This window comes from Sinohyriopsis cumingii, chromosome 15, assembly GCF_028554795.1.
Source record: "Sinohyriopsis cumingii isolate HCF-2022 chromosome 15, ASM2855479v2, whole genome shotgun sequence".
NCBI classification, from domain to species: Eukaryota; Metazoa; Mollusca; class Bivalvia; order Unionida; family Unionidae; genus Sinohyriopsis; species Sinohyriopsis cumingii.
In genome coordinates, this window is record NC_142975.1 from 5,867,853 (window position 1) to 5,890,980 (window position 23,128).

Here is a 23,128-nt window from a genome sequence, read left to right on the forward strand (position 1 = left end):
AACACCTATTCATCTAGTCATTTGGCCTACAAACAGTTTGCCTACAGTGGAACAAGTCTAGTACGTATCGACACTGTCAGACTATTCTCGAAGGAAAAATGAATACCCTGTTAACAGTGACGATTTTGCTCAGTTTGATAAAATATGTCTCAGGTAAGTCAAACATGTCATTAGTTACAATAATTTTGGTAAATAATTAATATCAATGAAGCAAGTTTCCACACATGGATTCATTGTACGTGTTGTACACATACCTTGCAAGCTTGTGTCGGGCGGCAACTAATTTGAAATTTAAAATAGCGTACGTTCAATTTATATACGGATAAAGTAAATTTTCGATAAATTCTTTACCAACAGTAGGAGAAAAGTGTACATATCAATTTAAAACGTTTTACTTTCGTGTACAACTGGTTATTGCTTAAGGGTGAAATGCGTACGTTATACATGTTCTGAAATATTGTTGTGTTGACGGTATTTGTAATGACGCATGTATGGTTTTATTTTTAGTAACATGGCTGGTCGGGCCGTCACCTTAGCCTGTGCATGTATTGACAGAGGATTCGTTGATTATTTATGTGCACCTTATCATCATGACACTATTTAGGGATGGGTGTGGGGTGTGTGTAGACATGTGACTTAACACACGCGCAGCAGAAACTGTACAGTGCAATTAAATCTAATTGATTGCGTGCCTTGATTACATTTTTGTAGTTACCAATAGCCAAATATATGTAAACATCTGCAAGTAAAACAAGGAATTACATTTTTTTCTTCAGTTTATAAATTAAAAAAAATAAATGGACGGCTAATACATTGCACCATAGTGATCAAGCCATAGTTGTCATTAGTCTTACAGGTGAGTAGTCGTAACTTTACAACTGCTTGTTACGGATTTTGTTATTTTAGCCTGGTTTAACGCCATTTTTCAACACAAGATAGGCTGTACATCGCGGCCAGTATAACTGGTGGAGGAAGAACCCTGGAAAACCCCGCGAATAACCACTGACCCACGAGAAGCTACTGGCAAGCTTTCTCACGTACCCACGTTAGCTGAGCCTGAGACTCGAACCCACGCAGAGAGCGGTGAGATGACAGTGATCTTAAATGGTGAGCCCTTTAAGACCACTCGGCAGCTCAAGAAGTTCGTACAAAGCTGAAGGTGTATCTTTAGGACTTTTACACTTTTTGAAAACGTGAAATTTAAAAAAAAAATACAGTTGTAATTAAAATTTAAAAAATAGACATGTAATTACAATAATGTATTTTAGATAATCAGTTAGAAATAATTAAAATTTCTGATGTGCTCATTTGAAGGCCTATGTCCAAAATGCATGGGGCATTGACCAAAATAGATTTATAAACCTTGAGATGTTCGCTTGGAGCCATATGGCCAAAAATGAATTCATGGTGTAACGACCAAAATCATTACGTAAACCTGTTTATATCATGATACAATTTGGCAATCGGGCTTTCAAGTAGCACACCAGTAAATGTACACTGTAATGAATTCTAGCTGATTGGAGATTACATTAGGGCAAATACAATTACGTAACAATATTTGATCAATTAAAACTAGACCAGTTTATTTTGCTATGTATGAAAAGTTATAAAACAGTTGACAACGCGCAAACTAACGACATTCACTTCTGAATTGATCCTTTTTAAACGTGTAGAGTTGAAGTTACTTGTCCGTTACATCGGTGATCAGGATGTTTTTTTTTTTTTATACCTGACAGCAGTTGTGTCAAGACAGTATGTATACAGTCTATTTATTTATTTATAGTGATTGTTCAAAATAGATAAAAGTCATTTCGGACTCATTTATTTGATTGTCAATTTTAGTAAAGTTATAGAAACTGAAATAATATACATTGTTTTGGTTTTTGAAGTATTGAATACTTGTACCTGTTAGCAGTCACCAACATGTACTATAGCCATTCATACAGTTAGAAGTAATTACAATGTACTTTCTGCTGTTAAAAGTCACCTGATGTAACGACCAAAAAGATAGGTTACATAACAAACCTTGCTTAATCGTGTTTGTTGCATTTATTGTTTATTTGAAGAAAGACCCCCCATCACCACGAAACTTAAAATCATTAAACTACAGTGCAACTATATTACTATTATACTCTGTTTATGTGTTATACTCTATGTGTTATCTGTTTTACCCTATTTATGTGTTATACTCTATGTGTTATCTGTTTTACCCTATTTATGTGTTATACTCTATGTGTTATCTGTTTTACCCTATTTATTTGTTATCCTGTTTGTGTTATATTCTATGCGGAAATCAAGAAATAAATAACCCGCAATAGCAGTGGCGTACTAAGAGTAAATGGCGCCTGGGCGACGATGGTTGCCCAACGATTTTTCTACAATTTAATTTTTATCGGCTGTTTTGGCGCCCTAAGACATCAGGCGGCCAGGGCATCCGTCCCGTTAGTACGCTAAAGCGCAATAAAAAACTATGTTCGCCAAAATACATTCTTGACCTGTCTCAAGGTTTATGCCCCCACCCCCACTCCCGGTCGGAGTCCATGGTGTCCCAGTGGTGTAAAGCGTTTGCCTTTACCGATCACTCACACATCTTACCTCAGTCCGCGAAAGTCTCAGTATTGGCTCGACCACCGTTGGTACGCGAGAAAGCGTGATAGCAGGTTCCCGTAGGTAGATAGATTGCGTTCAGCCAGGTATGCAGGCATCCATTCATCCACCTTGTCTGCGATCTGAAGTTAAACACAAACAAAAGCACGCACGCATGCGCACGAACGCACGCACACACACACACACACACACATACATACATACACGGATACAATCGCGCCTTTAAATGAATCGGGGCATATTAAACAGCCTAACTTTGTACTAATGTACCATTAATCGAGAAAAGTATGTGACTGTCATTAAGTTTGAACTCGTCAGTTAATTGCTTTAATTGATCTCGTCAATTAATTGCTTTAATTGAACTCGTCATTTAATTGCTTTAAGTTCTGTAAATTCTTTGCCGTCTTTTGTGAAAGATTACATGCTTACATTTACTTGAAAGTTTTATTTATTTATTTTTATTTTGTCTACATTTACTGGTAGCGGTTTATTTTCATGCAAGTTTTCGAATTTACTAGAACTATAGATTTAATTTCCGTTGTGTCATAATTGTGCTATAGTGCCGTTAAATCCAATATATCCCATCCATCCATTGACATCAACAAGAATCAAGTAGAACACGGCGAAAGATGGAAAGATTATTCATGTTAGATTGATATTTTAAACAATGAGGCTTCCCATTAAAATTTTAAATAGATGGGAATTATTCTCAAGGTGTTTTCGATAATTTTGTTTTACTGAAATGAGGCATTTTGTTTGTTTATTTTCTGTTTGTGACTTCGAGGTTAGAAATATCATGTGAAAAAGTCGAGATGGCACTGACGTTTTGTATTGCACACTATTTCCGTAATTCATCGCGAATATTGGAGTCGTCAGTTTGTTTTCACCATATTTTAAGCCATCACAGACTAAACCAAAAGTAGGTGATGCTTTTACGTTTCATTTCAATAAATATCCACGCAGTCACTGTCCATTTCCTGTTCGTGGCATGTCGCGAATATCTTTGACTATTACCTCTGCTAAAGCCAGCTCCTTTTATCCATCATACGTCATGTCCGCACACGTATCGGGGAAAGGTAATGCCTGCTCCAACTTCAGTAAGGCTAACGCTTTGAACACGGTATTACGTAAATTATGTCATAGAGTTTTAAGAGAATATAGATTATTGGTGTTTCAGGTATGGAAGAATCAAAGTTGAGTTTAAACAGAAGCTTTTATAGTTGACATCTGCAGCATAATCCCCTCCTCTCCAAGTATATGACGAGGTATTCTTTGTAAATATGATCAACATGCTAAACGACTGTGTTGCCTCGAAAATCGCTCTTCCCCCGATGCATTTTCGCCTTTGTGGCTAGAAATATAGTTCGTCCTTAATCGACTCTCAAATGTTTTGATGACGTTGGTTCAATTGAATTATAAAGTTATTGTACGACAGCGGCTTTCTCTCAGACGTTTCCTCTGTTGTAAATTCTGAGACGTCTTGGCTAGGCCGTAGGGAACAGATGGGTCTTACCAATTGGAATATTGATTAATGACGTCATTGGTGCTGGGCGTATCGAGTAGTAGAGTGTTCATCTCGCTGGCGGCCCCCAAAAACTGAAACAACGCGAGGGAGGCACCCCCTGTCACTAACGTTACGATGGTTTTGTGTGTTTGTGCGCCTGCGAGAGAGAGAGAGAGAGAGAGAGAGAGAGAGCACAACTGTGCAAATTAAAGAACATGTCCAAATTTTTAAAACAATTTGTTCTGTAGAGAGCACGAGATCACTTAGACTTAGGAAAGTTAATCAAATCGAGTAACAGAATAAACAAACCATGTTAAGAAACTCTCCAAGGAACATAATCTTAACATTCAACTTCCACATTTTGCAACACTCATCCATTTCAACGTTAAAAATGCACTTTGTTCATTTGTCATGTGGATTTATAATAGATTTGTTTTTTAAGCTTCACATTTTCAAGTCCGCTTTCCTTTTGTGGAACAGATTTATTCATGTGGTTGGGTTTCTCATAAACCTTGATATGTTTCTAAATATTGGGTGGTATATTGGAATGTCAAACTGCAATTTGTCTGACAGTTTTGTCTATTTGTTAATACCAACCACCTGAGAGTTGTAAAAAAAGTTCTCCCTCCAACATTATCCTTGGTAACTTGTTACAGTAGCATGGTCTTGCCATCATCCTTGGTAACTTTGTACATTTGCATGGTCTTACCAACGTCATCCTTGGTAACTTGTTACATTTGCATGGTCTTACCAACGTCATCCTTGGTAACTTGTTACATTTGCATGGTCTTATCTACATAATTCAAAAAATATCAATCCCTTGAACAAGTTCCATAATTTAAGACACTATAATGTCATCATTCGCGGCTTTTTCTCTCTCGAAAAGGTGGATGTCCCGTGTGGTCGAGTAGTCTAAAGCAGTCTCATTTACGGATCACTGCCATCTCACCTCTATCTTTGTTGATTTGAGTCTCGGGCTCGGCCAATGTGGGTATATGAGAAAGATACCAGTAGCGTACGCGGGTAAGTGGTTCATTATGGGTGTTTTCTCGGTTCCTTCCTCGACCAAGTTATACATGGTGTATGGCCTATGTTGTGGTGAAAATGGCGTTGAACCCCAAAACAACAACAAAATCCTTCGAAAACATAAAAAACTTGAGACAAAATGAGCTCTTCGTCTTCTCAGTTTTGAGTTGGCAATTTTATGTATAAAAAGGAATGTTAATGAGTTCGGTGACCAACTATTAGAATAAGGTGAATAATTTTAACAGAGTGAATGCTTTCATACATTTATGGAAATCTTTTGAATGATGGAACAATTTCATTTGCTGTAAGAAAAACAAAAGGTACAAGAGGAGCAACTGGGATATGTGTGCGATAAGTGGATAACTTTGAGGTTAATTCTACGGATCATATCCAGTCTTCACCATCGCCGTTAAGTAAGCACCTCTTTTTCTGGCGATTTAATATCCAATTTTGGATAGTATAATTACACCGATCAGCTCAGGGGACACGTTAGTATCATAAGAGTAACAAAATAGTTCCAAAACATTTGGCCCCATTACTTTGTTTTCATGACTTGATAAGGAAAATTTACTATATGTCTAGATTGTAATTTATAATCAGTACAATCCTTAGTAAAAATGCGTCAACTTGTAGTTTTGCAAAATGTAAAATTGACCACTCTTGTAGGAGTAATTTCGTTATCAAGTTTTCATTTTCTGAGGTGAATAGATTTGCATGTTTTCAAGCTCTTTAGTTTCGGAGGTCATTAAATCTTGCATGCAGTCAGCTGTTCCCTAATGCCTAAATAGAAGTGATAGGTTTTGAAAAACACTGGGACTTAATGAAGTTTGGGATCATACAGGGAATGTATGTCAGTGTCAGCACGACGGATCACTTGGGCTATTTACGAGACTAGGGTTGACCAAGAGATTAAGAATGATCGTATTATTTTTTTTTAATTCCTAACATCACAGGCAGTCACACAGAGTCAATTCAGTCCTAGAACTAGCTGAGGTGGCCCAATAAATTGGATTTACTTATTTCCGACGAAGAAAATGTATGAATTATTATGTTAATTGCTGCGCCGACGTACATCTGAGGCGCAGAAATAGCCGAATATAGGTACATATGAAGTGGATAAACGAAATCTTATTACATACAACTTGGAAGGAAAGTTGCTGTCATACAGTAACTCAGATTAACATTATTCTTTCATGTGCCACCAGAGATAGTGTATGGTGGGCGACTCAGACTGTATTGTCAGAGAAAACTCGTGATTTCTCGACCGGCACCCTTTTCATTACCCCACTTTACGATATCTCTGGTATTTCATTCTTGCACAGAGTCTAGCTAATACATAAACTCTTTTATTTTTGTAACAGCAACTGAACATTGCATAATGGGTATCCTTGGACGAGACACAGCAACAAGGTTCTTGACTCAAGCGCAATGTTTTGTGCTTCTTTTCACCCCAAACCAAGATCGGTCAAGAACCTCTCTCTTCAGTTTAGAACCCACATCACCAGTGAGACGGGAGTAGAGAAGGGAAAAGATGGCGGAACATGCCGATCATTGATAAGCCATGTTTTAATCTCTGAGATCAGCTCGTGTTGTTAGAGCGAGCAAACTCAGGAATGTTTGAGAGCGTGTATTTTGGCTTTTTGGGCGAGAATCTAAAATATATCTTCAAAAGACGAACTAAATACGAATCCGCGTTTAGGCTACATCACCAAAACACATTCTAGATTGTTTAAGTTTTGTGTATGTGTGTGTAAAGTTCAGAGTTGCGATGCAGAAGTAGTACTGATTGCATTTTGCGATAGGAAGGTGTTGAAAAATCGCCCTCTTCAAACTGCACACATGTAATATATTCAAATAATTGTCTGGTTGTTCCATTGGGTCTAATGCAGGTTTAGAAATACTAGTAGAAGAGGTTTAAGTACGTTCACAAATCGTCCGGTTGTAGTACAAATACAGTTGAGCGCACGCACTCGTGTCTCGGCTTTACTGGCTCTTCGAGTTAATATGGACTGGGCTGCATAGAGTTGTATGTGCCACATTGACATATTCGTCAGTTGTTTCGAGCCACCCGAGCAACAGCCTCGTTACCATCACAACAAGAACAACTGCATATTCTCATCGTATCTAAAGTCACGTTCTATCCATATATTTTAAGTATGTCCCACAACGACAGTGGAAGGGAGTAGAGCGATATCATAGTCAGTCCGTCTTAACCAGATGAAGTTTTGCGTTTAAATCAGTTTTCAGGCACTATGAAAGGGCATTCGTGCTTCATGTGTACTTGCCCAAAAAGTTTTACCCACCAGTTAATATCTTCTTTACAAATGACAGCATCTGTTGGTGGTCGTGGTCTAGTGGAGCTGGTCTAACCGACATTAAGCCAGTAACTTAGAACATCATGTCTTTGCCCGGATGTATTGTTCCTGTATAACACGACGAATGAATGTTTTATATATTAATGGTTATAATCAATTAAAGATGAATGAAGTGTTTATACAGTAATGGTCATAAATTACAGAAAATAAGAGAATTGAAGCATTATTTCTTTTTCTGCTGCAAGCATCCATCGCGTTAACATTTTAATGAAGATGTTAGGCGATGAGTGCTCATTTTAAAGGTCAATTTAATTTGAGAGTGACACGTCCTGTGTATGTTATTTTACCTAGATTTTTAGCTCTACTGGTTGTATACCAGAAGAGCTTATATGTTGGTATGTTGTTCAGCGTTCGTCTGCCACCTGTTGTTCGTTTGCCATCTGTCGTTAGACAGCCCATTGGCAAAATTTTGTTGCCGCTACTCCTCCTAAACTACTTGGAGGTTTGCCATAAAACTGTACACACGCTTTACAAACTGTGTCCGATATGACCGACGCAGTGGCCATCTTGAAAATCTTTCTATTGATAGTCCTCTTAATGAAAAGTACAAGTTGCCATGCGGTTTTCACCAGAAAACTTCCTATATTGTATAGTTGGTCCTAAATGAAAATGGTGTCAATGGTCCAGTATGACCCTGTCCGAATGGTTGTTTTCAGCAGAAAACTTATTGTAATATATAGTCTTCCAAAATGAAAAGGGTGTTGATCTGATGGCTATTATGACCTTATCCGAACGATGTTTTCACTGAAAGACTTCTTATGATGTCTAGTTGGTCGTAAATGAAATTGTGATCTGATATAACTATCACAGAGGCCATCTTGAACATCTTGTTATCGCTGCTTTTCATAGATGGCTGGTCATATCGACATTGTGCTTTAGCCAAAAGACTTTTAATGATTTCTAGTTGGTACTAAATAGAAATAGTGCCAGTCTGTTGTTTATTGACCATGTCAGATCAACATGAAGTTTCCACCAGAAGACTTCTTACGATGCGTTGTTGGTCGTAAATAAGAATAATGCAAAGTTGACACACAGTATGTCCACCAAAATAGCTCATTTGAAAATCTTGTTATCGCTAAAGAACCTCAAAGATGGTTTTAACAGATTGAAGTTAAAAGGAAGAGATGGTCTTGAATTTTTGGAAACTCTTTTTAGCCAGTAGAGCGTCTTTTGTTTTGTCCCACCACAACAAGGACATGACATTTAGTCTTGCGTTTATCTGTGTCAGACCATGCGTTCGTCCGTAATACCTTGGTTAAGGCTTGCATTAAGGTCATTACCGAGACTGTTTGGACACGAGCACAGTTCAGTTTTTTTCACATGCCAAAATTTCATTGCTATCTAGATTTTCGTTCCACCAAAAGAGGTGTGTGTGTGTCATAGTTTGGTTAATAACACGATACATTGATATTACAGTGATGTAACGTAAATGTATACATTTTTAATTAGCATAAAGAATAAGAGTTTACATGGAAGAACACGTTCTGGTTTCATAATGTGAGTTCGTTTACCTTCGTTGTTTTCACAAATTCCAGGTTTGAAAAAAGAAGAAAAAGACGAATACAAGTTTTTGTTGATACTTATACCCGCGGATACTGATAAGGGACCGACCATTAATTATTTGAGGTGGGGACTTGGGGTTGTCTTTCGAATTAGCAAATAGATACTTTCTTAAACCTCAAGACCAAACATGTTTATTTCAAGCTACTGGGGGTGGGTAGGGAGTAGTTGTTGTTGTTCTAGGGTTTAACGCCATTTTCAGCACAAGATAGGCTATACATGGCGGCCAGTATAACTGGTGGAGGAAGAACCCTGGAAAACCCAGGGAAGAACCACTGACCCACGAGAAGCTACTGGCAGGCTTTCCCACGTACCCACGCTAGCCGAACCATGGACTCAAACCAACGCAGACACAGGTGAGATGGCAGTGATCCGGAACGGTGAGCGCTTTAGACCACTCGGCCACTCGGGGCCCCGGGTAGGGAGTAAGGATGGGATTAAATTTGGTTTTTCAAAGTAAGTTTCCACAGAAAAAAATATTGTTCGTTGTGATTTAAGATTCGTTTTCACGATTTGCGGCAACCACGAAATCTAAGAAATCAGTTCAAACGAAAGTAGTGACTTCATAGTATTAGATTAATAAACATGCTGCGTTTGAAGTGCACCTATGTTTAAACAACTTGTTGTTATATATATATATATATATATATATATATATATATATATATATATATATATATATATATATATATATATGTGTGTGTGTGTGTGTGTGTGTGTTACTAGCTTTGAGATACTTTGATGTAAAGGGACTACACGTCCAAACCCGCAATCGGAAAGATGGCGATGCTTGCTTTTAAGGAAGATGAAAATAAATGCTTCATACATCATATCAAAGCTATGTATTTTCTTCTTAGGTCTGAAATGCATAGAATGTCTTCATCTGGATTATACCTATGTGCAGAGCAATGGAAGCGAATCCATCTATCACATACTGGACGGCTACAAGAATCCACAGTGTCTTAGTGTAAATCCCTTGCAATACAGCAACAATTTACAACAGTCCTCGGTTAGAGAAACCGTCTGCCCAGGTGTTGTTAATCAGCCCAATACAGTCCAGAAGTGCGGGTATATGTACGGGGAAGTTAACAGTTTCATTACTACTGTACAGAGAGGTAAAATATTGCGTTATTGTTCCTCATATAGGATATCCCCCTTCTGGACCATCTCGTTTCAAAAGTGGTTTTTGTTTTCAAGGCATCCACATTACGCCGCCTTCTTTAAACACAGCCATTGTTATTTAGAAATTAAAATTGACAAATTTCAGTATGTTACTTGAAAAAATACAAAATCAGTCTTCGAGTTTAAATACCTTTGTTATGGTAGCTGTTCTGCCACCACACATCTAAACAATAGAATTAGTAATTGCATAATATATTGAATTAAAAAGATGACATCATAATTGAAAACAAATTTTTAGACCAGGTGTAAGATAAGCTTTACCAGCTTAAGATTAGCCATGGATTATTTATGGATTTACTGATACTGATAATCTTTAGTTCATTGACTAGTAATGGAAGACTTGAAACATTAATCCAAATATTATAAACATTAGGATGGAAAGAATGTGAACATATTTTGTTATGAATACATATGTACTCTGTAACAAACAGAGAGGTGATGTGAATGACTACTCTAATAAAAAATTATATGTATTCGAGTGATTTAGAAATTTATACTTTGCTTCATTATTTCAGCTGTTAAATTTACATTTTATGAGAGAAACTGTTTCCAAGTCCCAAAGACCATGGAAGATCGTTGTTATGCAAGAAAACGCCTAGCCGAGGACATTAATTATGTGTACAATAGATTAAACTACTTGTTTGGAGGATTTAGAGTGGATAGCTTTGATGGAAATCTATGTCTTTGCTCTAATAGCCTGTGTGTTGCAGCATCTGGAGTATGTCAGACAAAGTGCTCCCTTGTCTCCTTGATTATTTATGTGATTTTGTGCTTTTGCTTTCTTAAAAATAGATTTGGATAAAAACTGCATTTCAGTTCTAGAAAACTTCAAAAAATTTAGGGATTCGAAGGCATCTTGTTTTGATCTATGAAGTTACCATGGTTAATAGATCTGGGCAGTTGTATAGTTCTAAATAGTTCCTTTCAACTTGAAAGGCTGCAAGAGGTTATAATTTTTTTACCTATGGAGATACAAATCTAAACCACTTTCAAAACATGTTTATTTTGTCAGGAAGCATAACAAACTAGGCATTCATATGTTCAGTGGTAACTGTTACATTACATTATTTGAAATATAGCCGAATGTTCTTTGGAGTAAATCGGAGGCCATTATATGAATGAAATTCTCAATTTAACACAGTATCTATTTTATTTTGAAAGGGATGAATATGCAAAAGTAATGTATAATAGTTTATGTTAAGTTCTGTTGAAAAGCATTTGGTACATCATGATAAACTTGTGTTGCTATAACAACAACAACAACAATAAACCCCAAAAATCAGGTCATCTGCATGTCCATTTCATCTGTGTGTTACACATCTCATCCTAAACTGCTATTTTAGGAATTTACTAAGCTTGGTATTGTTTACAACACTTTTTCTTGAAAAGTATGGGATGCTGAAGGGCCAATGAACTGGATCCAAATTTCAATAACAAGGGTATAGTTGAATATAGGGATCATGACACACACACACACACAGAGTCGAGGACACAAAATACACTACACCAGATTTGAGGTTACAGCCCTTGCGTCACTGTCATGGTCAAAATGTGGCCAGAATTCAAGGACACACAAAATTATTTTCAAATTTCACAGTAGATTAAAAGTCTGAGGATTTGCAGTGTTGATCCTTCAAAGATACTCAGGTACATTTTGTCATTAATACAAAATACATGCATGTCCCAATTCACACAAGGCAAAGCTATTTTATACAATTTTATTTTTGTGTGTAGAGATCAGTGTGATTGTGATTGTGTGTATTATTAATAAGAGTGAATATTTTTAGTACAAGTTTTTTTTGTTCCATACTGGAAACTCTATCTTAATAAACATGTTGTGCCATTATACATGGCTTTGTCATTCATCAGTCTTTGTTGACACATAAAATTCAGACAGATTGGTATAATAGCATTATTTGACATGGAAACTAGAATTTATAATGCCTGAAAATAACTACTTCTACATGTATCTTTCTTTTGTGTTTGTAAACGTTGGTTAATTTATAGTTCTCATTTATTTTTGATGGGATTAATTATGTGTAGGACTGCATTTAATCATACCAATTAAATGTCATGCATGAAATTTGAAAATCAATTAGACATTATGAATGAATGGCTATTGTTTCATTACAGCCATCCATGCAAATCAATTAGACATTATGAATGAATGGCGTTTGTTTCATTACGGTGATTGAGTTTTTGAGCTTCCTGTCAAATATGAAGTTTGGTTTTTAAGAAATGAGAAAGAACATGTACATACATTGCTGTTAGGTATTTCTTTCTTCATTATTGTTTTGGTACATAAACTGTCAACAGTTTGCCATGAAAGTGTTTAATGTAGTAAATCATCTCCACATTATGCATACAGATGGATGTCTGACTTGTATAAACACTGACATGGCCATATGGTATCTAACAATCATTTAGCTACTGTCGCTTTTAACACATTAACCCCTGGAGCTTTTTTGACATTTTCACCTGAAAATCGAGTAGAAAACACATTTTGAAAGCTATTTCTGAATAGACTCGAAAACACAAAATCCCCGGTCATTTTTCAATAACATACTGCCTAGTTGTGTTAGAAACATCATTTTTCATTGGCTAGTTGACTCGTACTTGAGCAGAAGGGTAAAAGTTGGAGTTCATTTTTTTTTTTTTGCTAAATGGAGCCATTATTTTTGTATGGAGAACACTCTCTATTCCAGATGCCCATCTTATCCTACTTTTTGCAAGGGCTCATCTGTCTGTTTGCAGTTCATACCAGTTTGCCTTAGATCTGAGACCAAAAAGTATAAAATCCGGACACAAAATCGGATTCCGACCACGGGCAAATTTTGGGTAGAAATAAAGTCGGGTCCAAAAATGAGTTTTCTTTTATCTGTATTTTGTAGTGCAACTAGATATTCCAGTTTATTTGTTATCATTGTAGAGCTACATTTGTCTACCTTTCTATAATACCACCCACTTTAGTGTATCATGCATGACCATGATGCTACAGAGCTCGGCAGTAGGCTACTACATCCTGCCCTGTTAAGTTGTCGCTAGGGGTTAATGTGTTAAAGAACATGATTACTGACATAATACTTCTGTGCTTAGTTTGATACAGGTCCTTGCAAATTGATGACGTATTTCAATAAGCCAGTTTTGGCACTTGATGTCAAACATAATTTTCCCTCACTCATTGTTATATTGAAAAATAGCAATACAGCAAATAATATGTACAAAAATGTGATGGAAAGTTTACCTGTGATGACGACCAATATACTTACATAATAATCATTAAGATGTTTAGACATTTAGACTTCATGAAGCACAAAATGTAAAGATGCAGAGCTAATTTATGGGTACGGAAAATTTATGTTTCTGCTTTTAAAAATGGTGGCTAATTTCCATTCTAGAAGTTAATATTGTCAATGACACTAGGGTGTGTGTGTGTGGGGGGTGCAGACCAGACTGGGTGACACCATCAGAGGGGGTGACACCAAAATGACATTACCAAGGATTCTGTATGGTCTGTTATGGAAGACAGTCCATGGGTGTGACACCAAGAGTTACCCCACTGGGTGACACCAACTCTAGTGACACCAATGGTATTGTGACTTGATGCTTAATGATTACATTTGGTAAATTGGCTCATGTGAGTGCACCTGTATACAAAGATAATTTTTGCACATGTGGCTGCTTTAATGGGTGTGTTTTGTAACATGAAGAACAAATGCATTATAGCAAGGAGGCTGCTTACTTTTGTTTGGGCAGAAATAAGTTTTTCTTAATTGCTAGAGACTCAGGTCTTTCTCAAGTTTGATTTGGCATACTTTTTCTGGATAGAAGTATTTCTTGATTGATAGAGACTCGGATCTTTGTCAAGTTTGATTTGGCATACTTTATCTGGACAGAAGTAAGTATTTCTTAATTGATAGAGACTCGGATCTTTGTCAAGTTTGATTTGGCATACTTTATCTGGACAGAAGTAAGTATTTCTTAATTAATAGAGACTCGGATCTTTGTTAAGTTTGCTTTTTCATACATTTGTTATGAGGCAAATGGGGATGGCAATAGTCTTAAGGAATTATAAAGCCACTGTATCATGTGATATTAGGTAAAACTATTTATAACAAAGCTTTATGCAGGCATTTTTCAAAATAATAAATGACAGAAAGTCCAGCAAATGTATTGTTGTGATTTTTCAGTAAAATAATTTTATTTTGATGTAAACATTTGCTTTTATGCTGTAATCTGTCTTGCCCTATCACTTTTATGACATTCATTTTTTCTACTACAAGTATATTCATTACATTTTTATATAATGTCATACAATGTGTATATATTTGTATTTTTGTATTAATGTGCCAACTAATCTTTGCTCACACATACACAACAATGCCTTTCATGTTTATTTGAGTCTCTATTTCGCCTGCTCCAAGTACATGTTGTTGTTTTTCAGTTTACCTTATCAGTTTGTCAGCGTTAGAACGTATCAAGATTGGGTCAGGTCAGAAAATGTAATATGGAATGTTTGCAGTATTTGATTTCAAACTATGTGTGAAATGTCATTGTTATATGAGACATGTCATTGTTATATGACAAATCTTATACAAAATAATTGAAATATTTTCTGTTACATTAAAATGGTTATAATATACCCTTATTGACTGCAATAAATGCACAAGCACTTGAACACATTTGTAATTTTTGAGAATTATTGGCATTTGATTTTTTGTATTCATGCAAACTGTTAAAAGTGACCAAGATTATATTTTATTTTAATAATGATGAGAATGTTTTTTGACTGTTTTCAATAATGTCATATTACACCCTATAACCATAGGCGTGTTGTACTCAATGCTAAAATTTATTTTTTAATGTTTCATACAGTCAATGCAAAATGTCATAAAAATATACCTCTGCAAACCACTTCATTATTATTTTAAAAACATATTGTGCACTTTTATGAATGTACCATGATAGTGTGACAAAAAGTGCATGCCAGTTGTTATTCAACATGACAGAAACTTGTAACTAACAAGAGAACAGGCAGTAGGCAATGTACAGGTCCAAATGCCTTGTTTTTACTCCTTTTTGTATTAGTACTATATTAGAGAGTGTCAAGTGTAGAACTTAGGGGCCCCGAGTGGCCGAGTGGTCTAAAGCACTCACTCTTACGGATAACTGCCATCTCACCTTTGTCTGTGCAGGTTCAAGTCATGGGATTGGCCAATGTGAGTATGTGAGAATGCTTGCCGGTAGCTTCTTGTGGATCAGTGGTTCTTTCTGGGGTTATCCTGTGTTCTTCATCCAACATTTATACTGGCCACCATATATAGCCTATCTTGTGCTGAAAAATGGCATTAAACACTATAACAACAAGAAGCGTAGAACTTACTTTGCACCTTATAGACTACTTGTACAAACTGTTATAATAAAATGAGACTGTCATAAAAATAAAATGAGCATCAACGCCTAATAGACAGCATATACATACTGTCATAATAAAATGAGACTGTCATAATTAAATGAGACTGTCATAATTAAATGAGACATCATATCTTAATAGATAACTTGTACAACTGTCATAAATGAAGTGGACATAATCATCTCAAGTATTATTATTGTAATGTCAGTTTTATGAAATTATTAATTAATAATATAGTAGATAAATGATATTATATGTCATTTTTATTACCACACTGATTGATAATGTATCAGATTTGATATTTTACTAATTGTCTTTTTGTATCTAATTTGTCTTGTATCCATTTACATCATAGCTCAGTTTTATTTTGAATAAAAATGTGACCTTCATATTCTGTGGCATTCCCTTATCTATAATGACCATATTCATTTATCAGTAAATCTTCATTCTTTATATTTTTTTTTTCCAAAGTGATAGATTATATTCCATGCCCAAGTGTGTGTGTGTGTGTGTGTGTGTGTGTGCGTGTGTGTGTGTGTGTGTGTGTGTGTGTGTGTGTAGCTTTATACTTGCTGCATTTCCAATAAAGATGGCTCTTAAATTAAAATCAATTTAATAATATAGGAGAACTTTTAAAGAATCTTCAAAGAAACATTTTTGTGAATGAAAATAAAATCTCTAATGAACGAAGTATAGACCTTTCTTTGCTAAAGAGCTTGATGTGGTGAGTAAATGGTACAACTGATGTGTATAATTCTAGTGAAAGGGATGATGCCACAAGCTTTGACTCCAGTTGAAGCAATTAAGAAAAACATAGCCAATGTATTTGTTTACTTGAGAACTACAAAATTTAAAATTGGCAAAACAGAAATTCAAATTAAACAAAAATATGTGCAAAAGGTTACCTTCATAACATCACGAAGACAATATCGAAAGAAGACCAGTAATATCATGGAGGACACATAGAGGGATTCTTTTATGAACAAGAGTCATCACTATAAGATAACAAAACTATTCATCCAAAATTAAGAAGCTTTTGTCGACTAATATAAAGAAAACAGTGTATTTATGAAATGGAAGGGTTGTATTGAATTGTTAACAGCTGAAAACCAGAACAAAGCATTATTTCGATAACATATGGTAAACAATATTCTATTAACATATGGTAGAAAGTGTTATTGTTCCATTAAATTATAGAAAGTGTTATTATTCCATTAAATTATATGGTAGAAAGTGTTGATTCCATTAAATTATATGGTAGAAAGTGTTATTGTTCCATTAAATTATATGGTAGAAAGTGTTATTATTCCATTAAATTATATGGTAGAAAGTGTTATTATTCCATTAAATTATAGAAAGTGTTATTATTCCATTAAATTATATGGTAGAAAGTGTTGATTCCATTAAATTATATGGTAGAAAGTGTTGATTCCATTAAATTATATGGTAGAAAGTGTTATTGTTCCATTAAATTATATGGTAGAAAGTGTTATTATTCCATTAAATTATAGAAAGTGTTATTATTCCATTAAATTGTATGGTAGAAAGTGTTGATTCCATTAAATTATATGGTAGAAAGTGTTGATTCCATTAAATTATATGGTAGAAAGTGTTATTGTTCCATTAAATTATATGGTAGAAAGTGTTATTATTCCATTAAATTATAGAAAGTGTTATTATTCCATTAAATTATATGGTAGAAAGTGTTGATTCCATTAAAACATATGGTAGAAAGTGTTATTATTCCATTAAATTATATGGTAGAAAGTGTTGATTCCATTAAAACATATGGTAGAAAGTGTTATTGTTCCATTAAAACATATTATAGAAAGTGTTATTGTTCCATTAAAACATATTATAGAAAGTGTTATTGTTCCATTAAAACATATTATAGAAAGTGTTATTGTTCCATTAAAACATATTATAGAAAGTGTTATTGTTCCATTAAAACATATTATAGAAAGTGTTATGATTCCATTAAAACATATGGTAGAAAGTGTTATTATTCCATTAAAACATATGGTAGAAAGTGTTATTGTTCCATTAAAACATATGGTAGAAAGTGTTATTGTTCCATTAAAACATATGGTAGAAAGTGTTATTGTTCCATTAAAACATATGGTAGAAAGTGTTATTGTTCCATTAAAACATATTATAGAAAGTGTTATTGTTCCATTAAAACATATTATAGAAAGTGTTATTGTTCCATTAAAACATATTATAGAAAGTGTTATGATTCCATTAAAACATATTATAGAAAGTGTTATTGTTCCATTAAAACATATTATAGAAAGTGTTATTGTTCCATTAAAACATATGGTAGAAAGTGTTATTGTTCCATTAAAACATATGGTAGAAAGTGTTATTGTTCCATTAAAACATACGGTAGAAAGTGTTATTGTTCCATTAAAACATATTAAAGAAAGTGTTATTGTTCCATTAAAGAATATGGTAGAAATTGTTATGATTCTATTAAAACACGGGGCCCCGAGTGGCCGAGTGGTCTAAAGCGCTCTCCGTTATGGATCACTGCCATCTCACCTCTGTCTGCGTGCGTTCGAGTCTAGGATTCGGCCAATGTGGGTATGTGAGAAAGCTTGCCAGTAGCTTCTCGTGGGTCGGTTGTTCTTCCCGGGGTTTTCCCGGGTTCCTCTTCCAACATTAATACTGGCCGCCATGTATAGCCTATCGTGTGCTGAAAAATGGCGTTAAACCCTACAACAACAACAAAACACTATGAATGTGATCCTGAGAATGTATTGGTAAGCAGTCTGGGTAGAATGCATGTGATCATGACCCTTTTGCTCGTCCTTGGGGGAGATGGTAATGATACGTAACTGAGAGCGCTTTAGACCACTCTGCCACTCGGGGGCCCCACACTCGTATGAATCAACTACCAGGAACACAATTATATATTTGCTGAATTGTCATACAAACTTTGAGTGCTTGATTTGGTTTACTGAAACTGGGTGTATTAGTGATACGATGATTTATGAGATTGAGGTACACACGTTACTGAGGCATCTAGTTCTGCTTGTTAGGACTATTGTCTATAAGTTGCCATCTTCGCTCTTATCTCAAAAAAAAAAAAAAAAAAAAAAACGGGAGCAACATACTCTCACACCAACCACGATTACTATGAAAATGTGTTCGAAATTCGAATCGCTCGTCAGAAAGTTGGAAGAAAAAAAAACTTAATTATATTCAATTCCTGGCTCATTTAAACCGGGTCTACCATAATCACTATGATCAGACAAATATGGAGAGAAAGCAACATCAGAGCTGTTCAAGTACTGAGCGACTAAACCTTGCTCCTTCAATCTTTTAATCAAATGGACAAACCTCTAAGTTTTGTTTTTTCATTGACGTTTTCATTTATTCGTACATTAACATCCGTCTTTTGGAATCAACTTCAGTTGTGTTCAGTTATAATTTTAGAGGAATGATTTAAGTCATTCATTTGAACTTCTAAAGTGACTGCATTAACACTATTCTGGGATCGCTGAGGACTCGAAGAGACATGGATTATATAACGACTATTGGCATATCAGCACATTAAAGGCTATTGGTTTATCAGCATATTCAGTATTGCTATTCATTTGGAACACCACGGTAATTCATTCAGAACACTATATTTTTTTGACTTGTGGTAGAACTTTTAGGATTGTTTAGGATTTAATATGAATACTCTTAAATTTGCATTTTATAGCACTTGGAGAATGACGTTTTTGTTGAATATTGCTAAGCTTGAAGGTATTGATTTTTCTAAAACTTAATTTTAGACCATAAAGTCGTAACATAATCTTAACTCGATGACACCTCCTAACACGAGTGGCGTTTCTGTTTATATCAATTAAAGCCTTTGTTATCAATGATCGTATGTGTCTTGTTTTTAAATTCTGCGTATCGGTGTTAATTGGACCTAAGCTATCAATGAACGCGAGTCATTTTTTTTCACAGTCTCTTTCATCAGTGTTACTTGGACCTAAGTTATCAATGAACACGATTCTTTTTATTTTAGAAGTCTCTTTCATCAGTGTTAGTTGGAACTATGCTATCAATGAACGCGAGTATTTTTTGTTTTTGTTTTAAAAGCCTCTTTTATCAATGTTAATTTTGTCTGTTATCAATGAACGAGAGTCTTTTTATTTACTTCAGCTTCGAATTCATATATAGATATTGTAAACGTTTCCTTCAAATATATTAGTTTTGTATCATCTTCACTATTTTATCAATGCTACCTTCGATCACACTCAAATTAGTTTCCACTTCTAGTCAACATAAAATTATGTGTCTGATTTAGATTGTTGAAACTCGGGTGTTTAATTAATTGTGTAATTCATAACATCTTTTATCGTTTAGATGTCATCACCAACTCTAAATGGCTTCATTATAGTTTATCATCATGAATCCATTTATCATCTATCATTTTTGTTACTATCATTTCTATGCAGCTCTCACAACGCGTTAGTTTACCTTTCATGTTGTTAATCAAACGAGTAAGATTTGTATCAAAATCATTTTGGACAGTTTTAATTTCTTGATCTTCTGTTTGATTTTAATTTTAAAGTGTCTCTGTAGCTTTTGCATTTTTATATTTTTTTTTTTACCATGCCACTTTCCAATACTTTAACCGCATTCTTTATCCTCTATATTATTCGGTTGTAAATATTGCCTAACTTTAGGTAAATCATATTTATTTATTTATCGTGTGCAGTGCGTGGTCAGCCATTTAACAGCGTCATTATAAACAAGGTGCAGAGTCTGCAGTCCACCGGAGAACTTTGTCAGTGGACAGTTGTTCACAATGTGTGACATGGTCTGTAAAGCTCCACAGCAACCGGAAGAGTCAGTAGCCTGGCCCCATCGAACAAGGTTGACTGCACAACGACCCTGTCCTGTCCGAAAGCGGCTCAATGTGGTCCACAGAAACATCAGTGTTTCTAGTCAAGAACAACATGAACTTACGTTTGGACAAGGTCAAATCCAAAATAGAATTATCCATAGCAATGTTATGACTATTTTCACAAACTTAAAGAAGCAAAACCAACAAGTTGTATCAATCATAACAATTTAATTATCAAATTTATAAATATAAAAAATGTGAGAGGAACGTACAGTATCGTGAAGTGAATCCAAACTAGTCCTAATAAAGGTCAATAACAGTCCTAAACGAATGAAACGTTCCTTATAACAGTTCCAGAATAAAAAAAGTCCAAAATAATGAGCAATTTCTATTTCCACTGAACAGTCCAAACAAATTTTTTTCTCCTCTCGAATGATACCTAAGTACAATATAAAACACGTCTGCAGACTTACAACAGGAACACAATAAGTGTGAATGACTCCAACAATTGGAATGAATCTGATTACTTAATTTTCTCCTTATACATACACCGTATATTGCGACTGTACATCGCAATAGACCCCACTTGACAGCATACACTCTTGATTTTACGTCGAATTAAGCATATTCACGTGGCCTCGCACATCGAATGGGACGCTTCTGTTTTATTCTCGAAACATTAGATATCACACCAGTCTTAGAAACTACGCCATAGGCGCCATTTATGTCTTATTATTAAGATTATTATTAATAATTGTCAACACGTACGTAAACATATACATTTATAGATCCTATGCAGTATTATACTCTTAAGATTCAAGTCACGTAGGCCAAACTTGACATTTTGTTCACATTACAGCAGTGAATAGGACTTATAAAAATTAGATAAAATCATGTACCAGAAGTTAGAAACAAATATAGATACACATAACAATACAGTGAACTAAAACATCATATTAATACAAATTACATATACATAACACCTCCCCTCATAAAAATAAAACTTTGATTAAAAATTACTAACATTGAAGCCTAATGAATGACACAAAATATACATGAATCATATAATACTTCTATACATGTGAAAGTGAAGCTGTATTTAGATTATCTTTTCCATTCATGTGTCTGAAGTCAAATTAAATCTAAATAACATTGGCCATTATCGTACGTTTTTTGCGACTCATTTGATCCAGGGGAATATATTAACATTTGGGTTTCAAAGTTCCACAAATTATCAATAGAAAATCTTAACAATTTAGCAGTCCTTTCTTACATTTACTATATAATTATCAGTCGTAATAATTTTAACTCGTGTTTCAAACTTTCAATATCAATAATTTCTTTATGGTCACCATCTTAAATAATTTCCTATTATACCTTTTCGTGTACTTATCAAGGCTACAATAGCCATCCGGAATTTAAGGCCCTAGGTTCTTTGTTATCACTGAGGTAGCGAAGACCCGAGTTCTGCACTCCACTGTAATCTGTTCCATCACCAGGTTCGCCTAAAGTGTTTCGGTGCTGACATAGAAAACTATCCAGGGGTACGCTACCGTACTGATCAGACTACGCCAGGAAACGATTACCACTTAAATCACCTCTCTCTCTCTCTCTTCAAATCTAATGTGAGGTGTTCACGGCCTGTTCGCCAGCTGCAAATCCATGTTATTCTAGTTTTGCCTGTAGATTCCTGGCCTCCATTCCATTCTGCTGGCATCCACGTAATAGTGGCTGATATTTGGCCAATTTCCTCTGATGGACGTCCTGCAGTGTCGCTCTCTGTTATGGATTTGATTGGTTTGACATATTTCTTTCTTATGAAGTTATTCATTTGTAATTACTGATCTCACTTGATCTGAGCTGTCGATTTATCTAGCGGTGCTTCTTTTCATGTTTTCCCCTTTTTTGTTTCCTAATTGAATGTTTCATCTCTTCGTACTCGATAATGACGAAGATAAATATCATTCCTTATCTTAGACAGTGGGACCTCAGCCATGAAAACTGTAGGAATCACAATTGGCTAGAAGTAGAAAATTGGTATCTATAAAAAAATAAAGGAACAATATCAAAATATCAATAACCGATACGACATTGAAGATAGTATGGTTTCCATCTTTTGACTTATGCTTTCAATTTGTCTGGTCCCGAAAAAGAAAGGAGTTGTTTGCGTCGAACAAAACATCCTTTACGTCATATCCAGTCATCCCATTTTTTAAGAGATGTAAAGATTTCTTCCAGTGAAAATATAGAGGAGCAAAAAGCATGAGTAATTCTATCTATCTATCTATCTATCTATCTATCTATCTATCTATCTATCTATCATCAATCTATCTATTTATGTATCTATCTATCTATCAATCTATCTATTATCATCATCTATCTATCTATCTATCTATCTATCTATCTATCTATCTATCTATCATCAATCTAGTTATCTATATATCTATCAATCTATCTATGTATCTATCTATATCTATCTATATCTATCTATTTATCTATCTATCTATCTATCTATCTATCTATCTATCTATCTAGTAGGTCAGTCAAAGATGGCTTCTTTCAATTTAGGCAACAGCGGTTTATAGAAGATACTAAGCAATTCTTCGTTGAGCAAT

At 34.9% G+C, this 23,128-nt stretch overlaps 1 protein-coding gene across 3 annotated transcripts; it reads left to right on the forward strand.

Moving 5' to 3' along the window:
* Window positions 1-22,748, forward strand: LOC149781210 (uncharacterized). Of its 3 annotated transcripts, none has more exons than XM_089935281.1 (3): window positions 1-153; window positions 9,930-10,187; window positions 20,385-22,748. In XM_089935281.1, the coding sequence occupies exons 1-3, from the start codon at window positions 99-101 to the stop codon at window positions 20,480-20,482; spliced, it is 411 nt and encodes a 136-aa protein (XP_089791407.1). In that variant the 5' UTR covers window positions 1-98; the 3' UTR covers window positions 20,483-22,748. The 3 variants fall into 3 exon arrangements, with proteins under 3 accessions (XP_089791407.1, XP_089791406.1, XP_089791408.1); XM_089935280.1 differs by lacking the exon at window positions 20,385-22,748 and adding an exon at window positions 10,770-16,058; XM_089935282.1 differs by lacking the exon at window positions 20,385-22,748 and adding an exon at window positions 10,793-11,001.
* The last annotated feature ends 380 nt before the right edge of the window (window positions 22,749-23,128 follow it).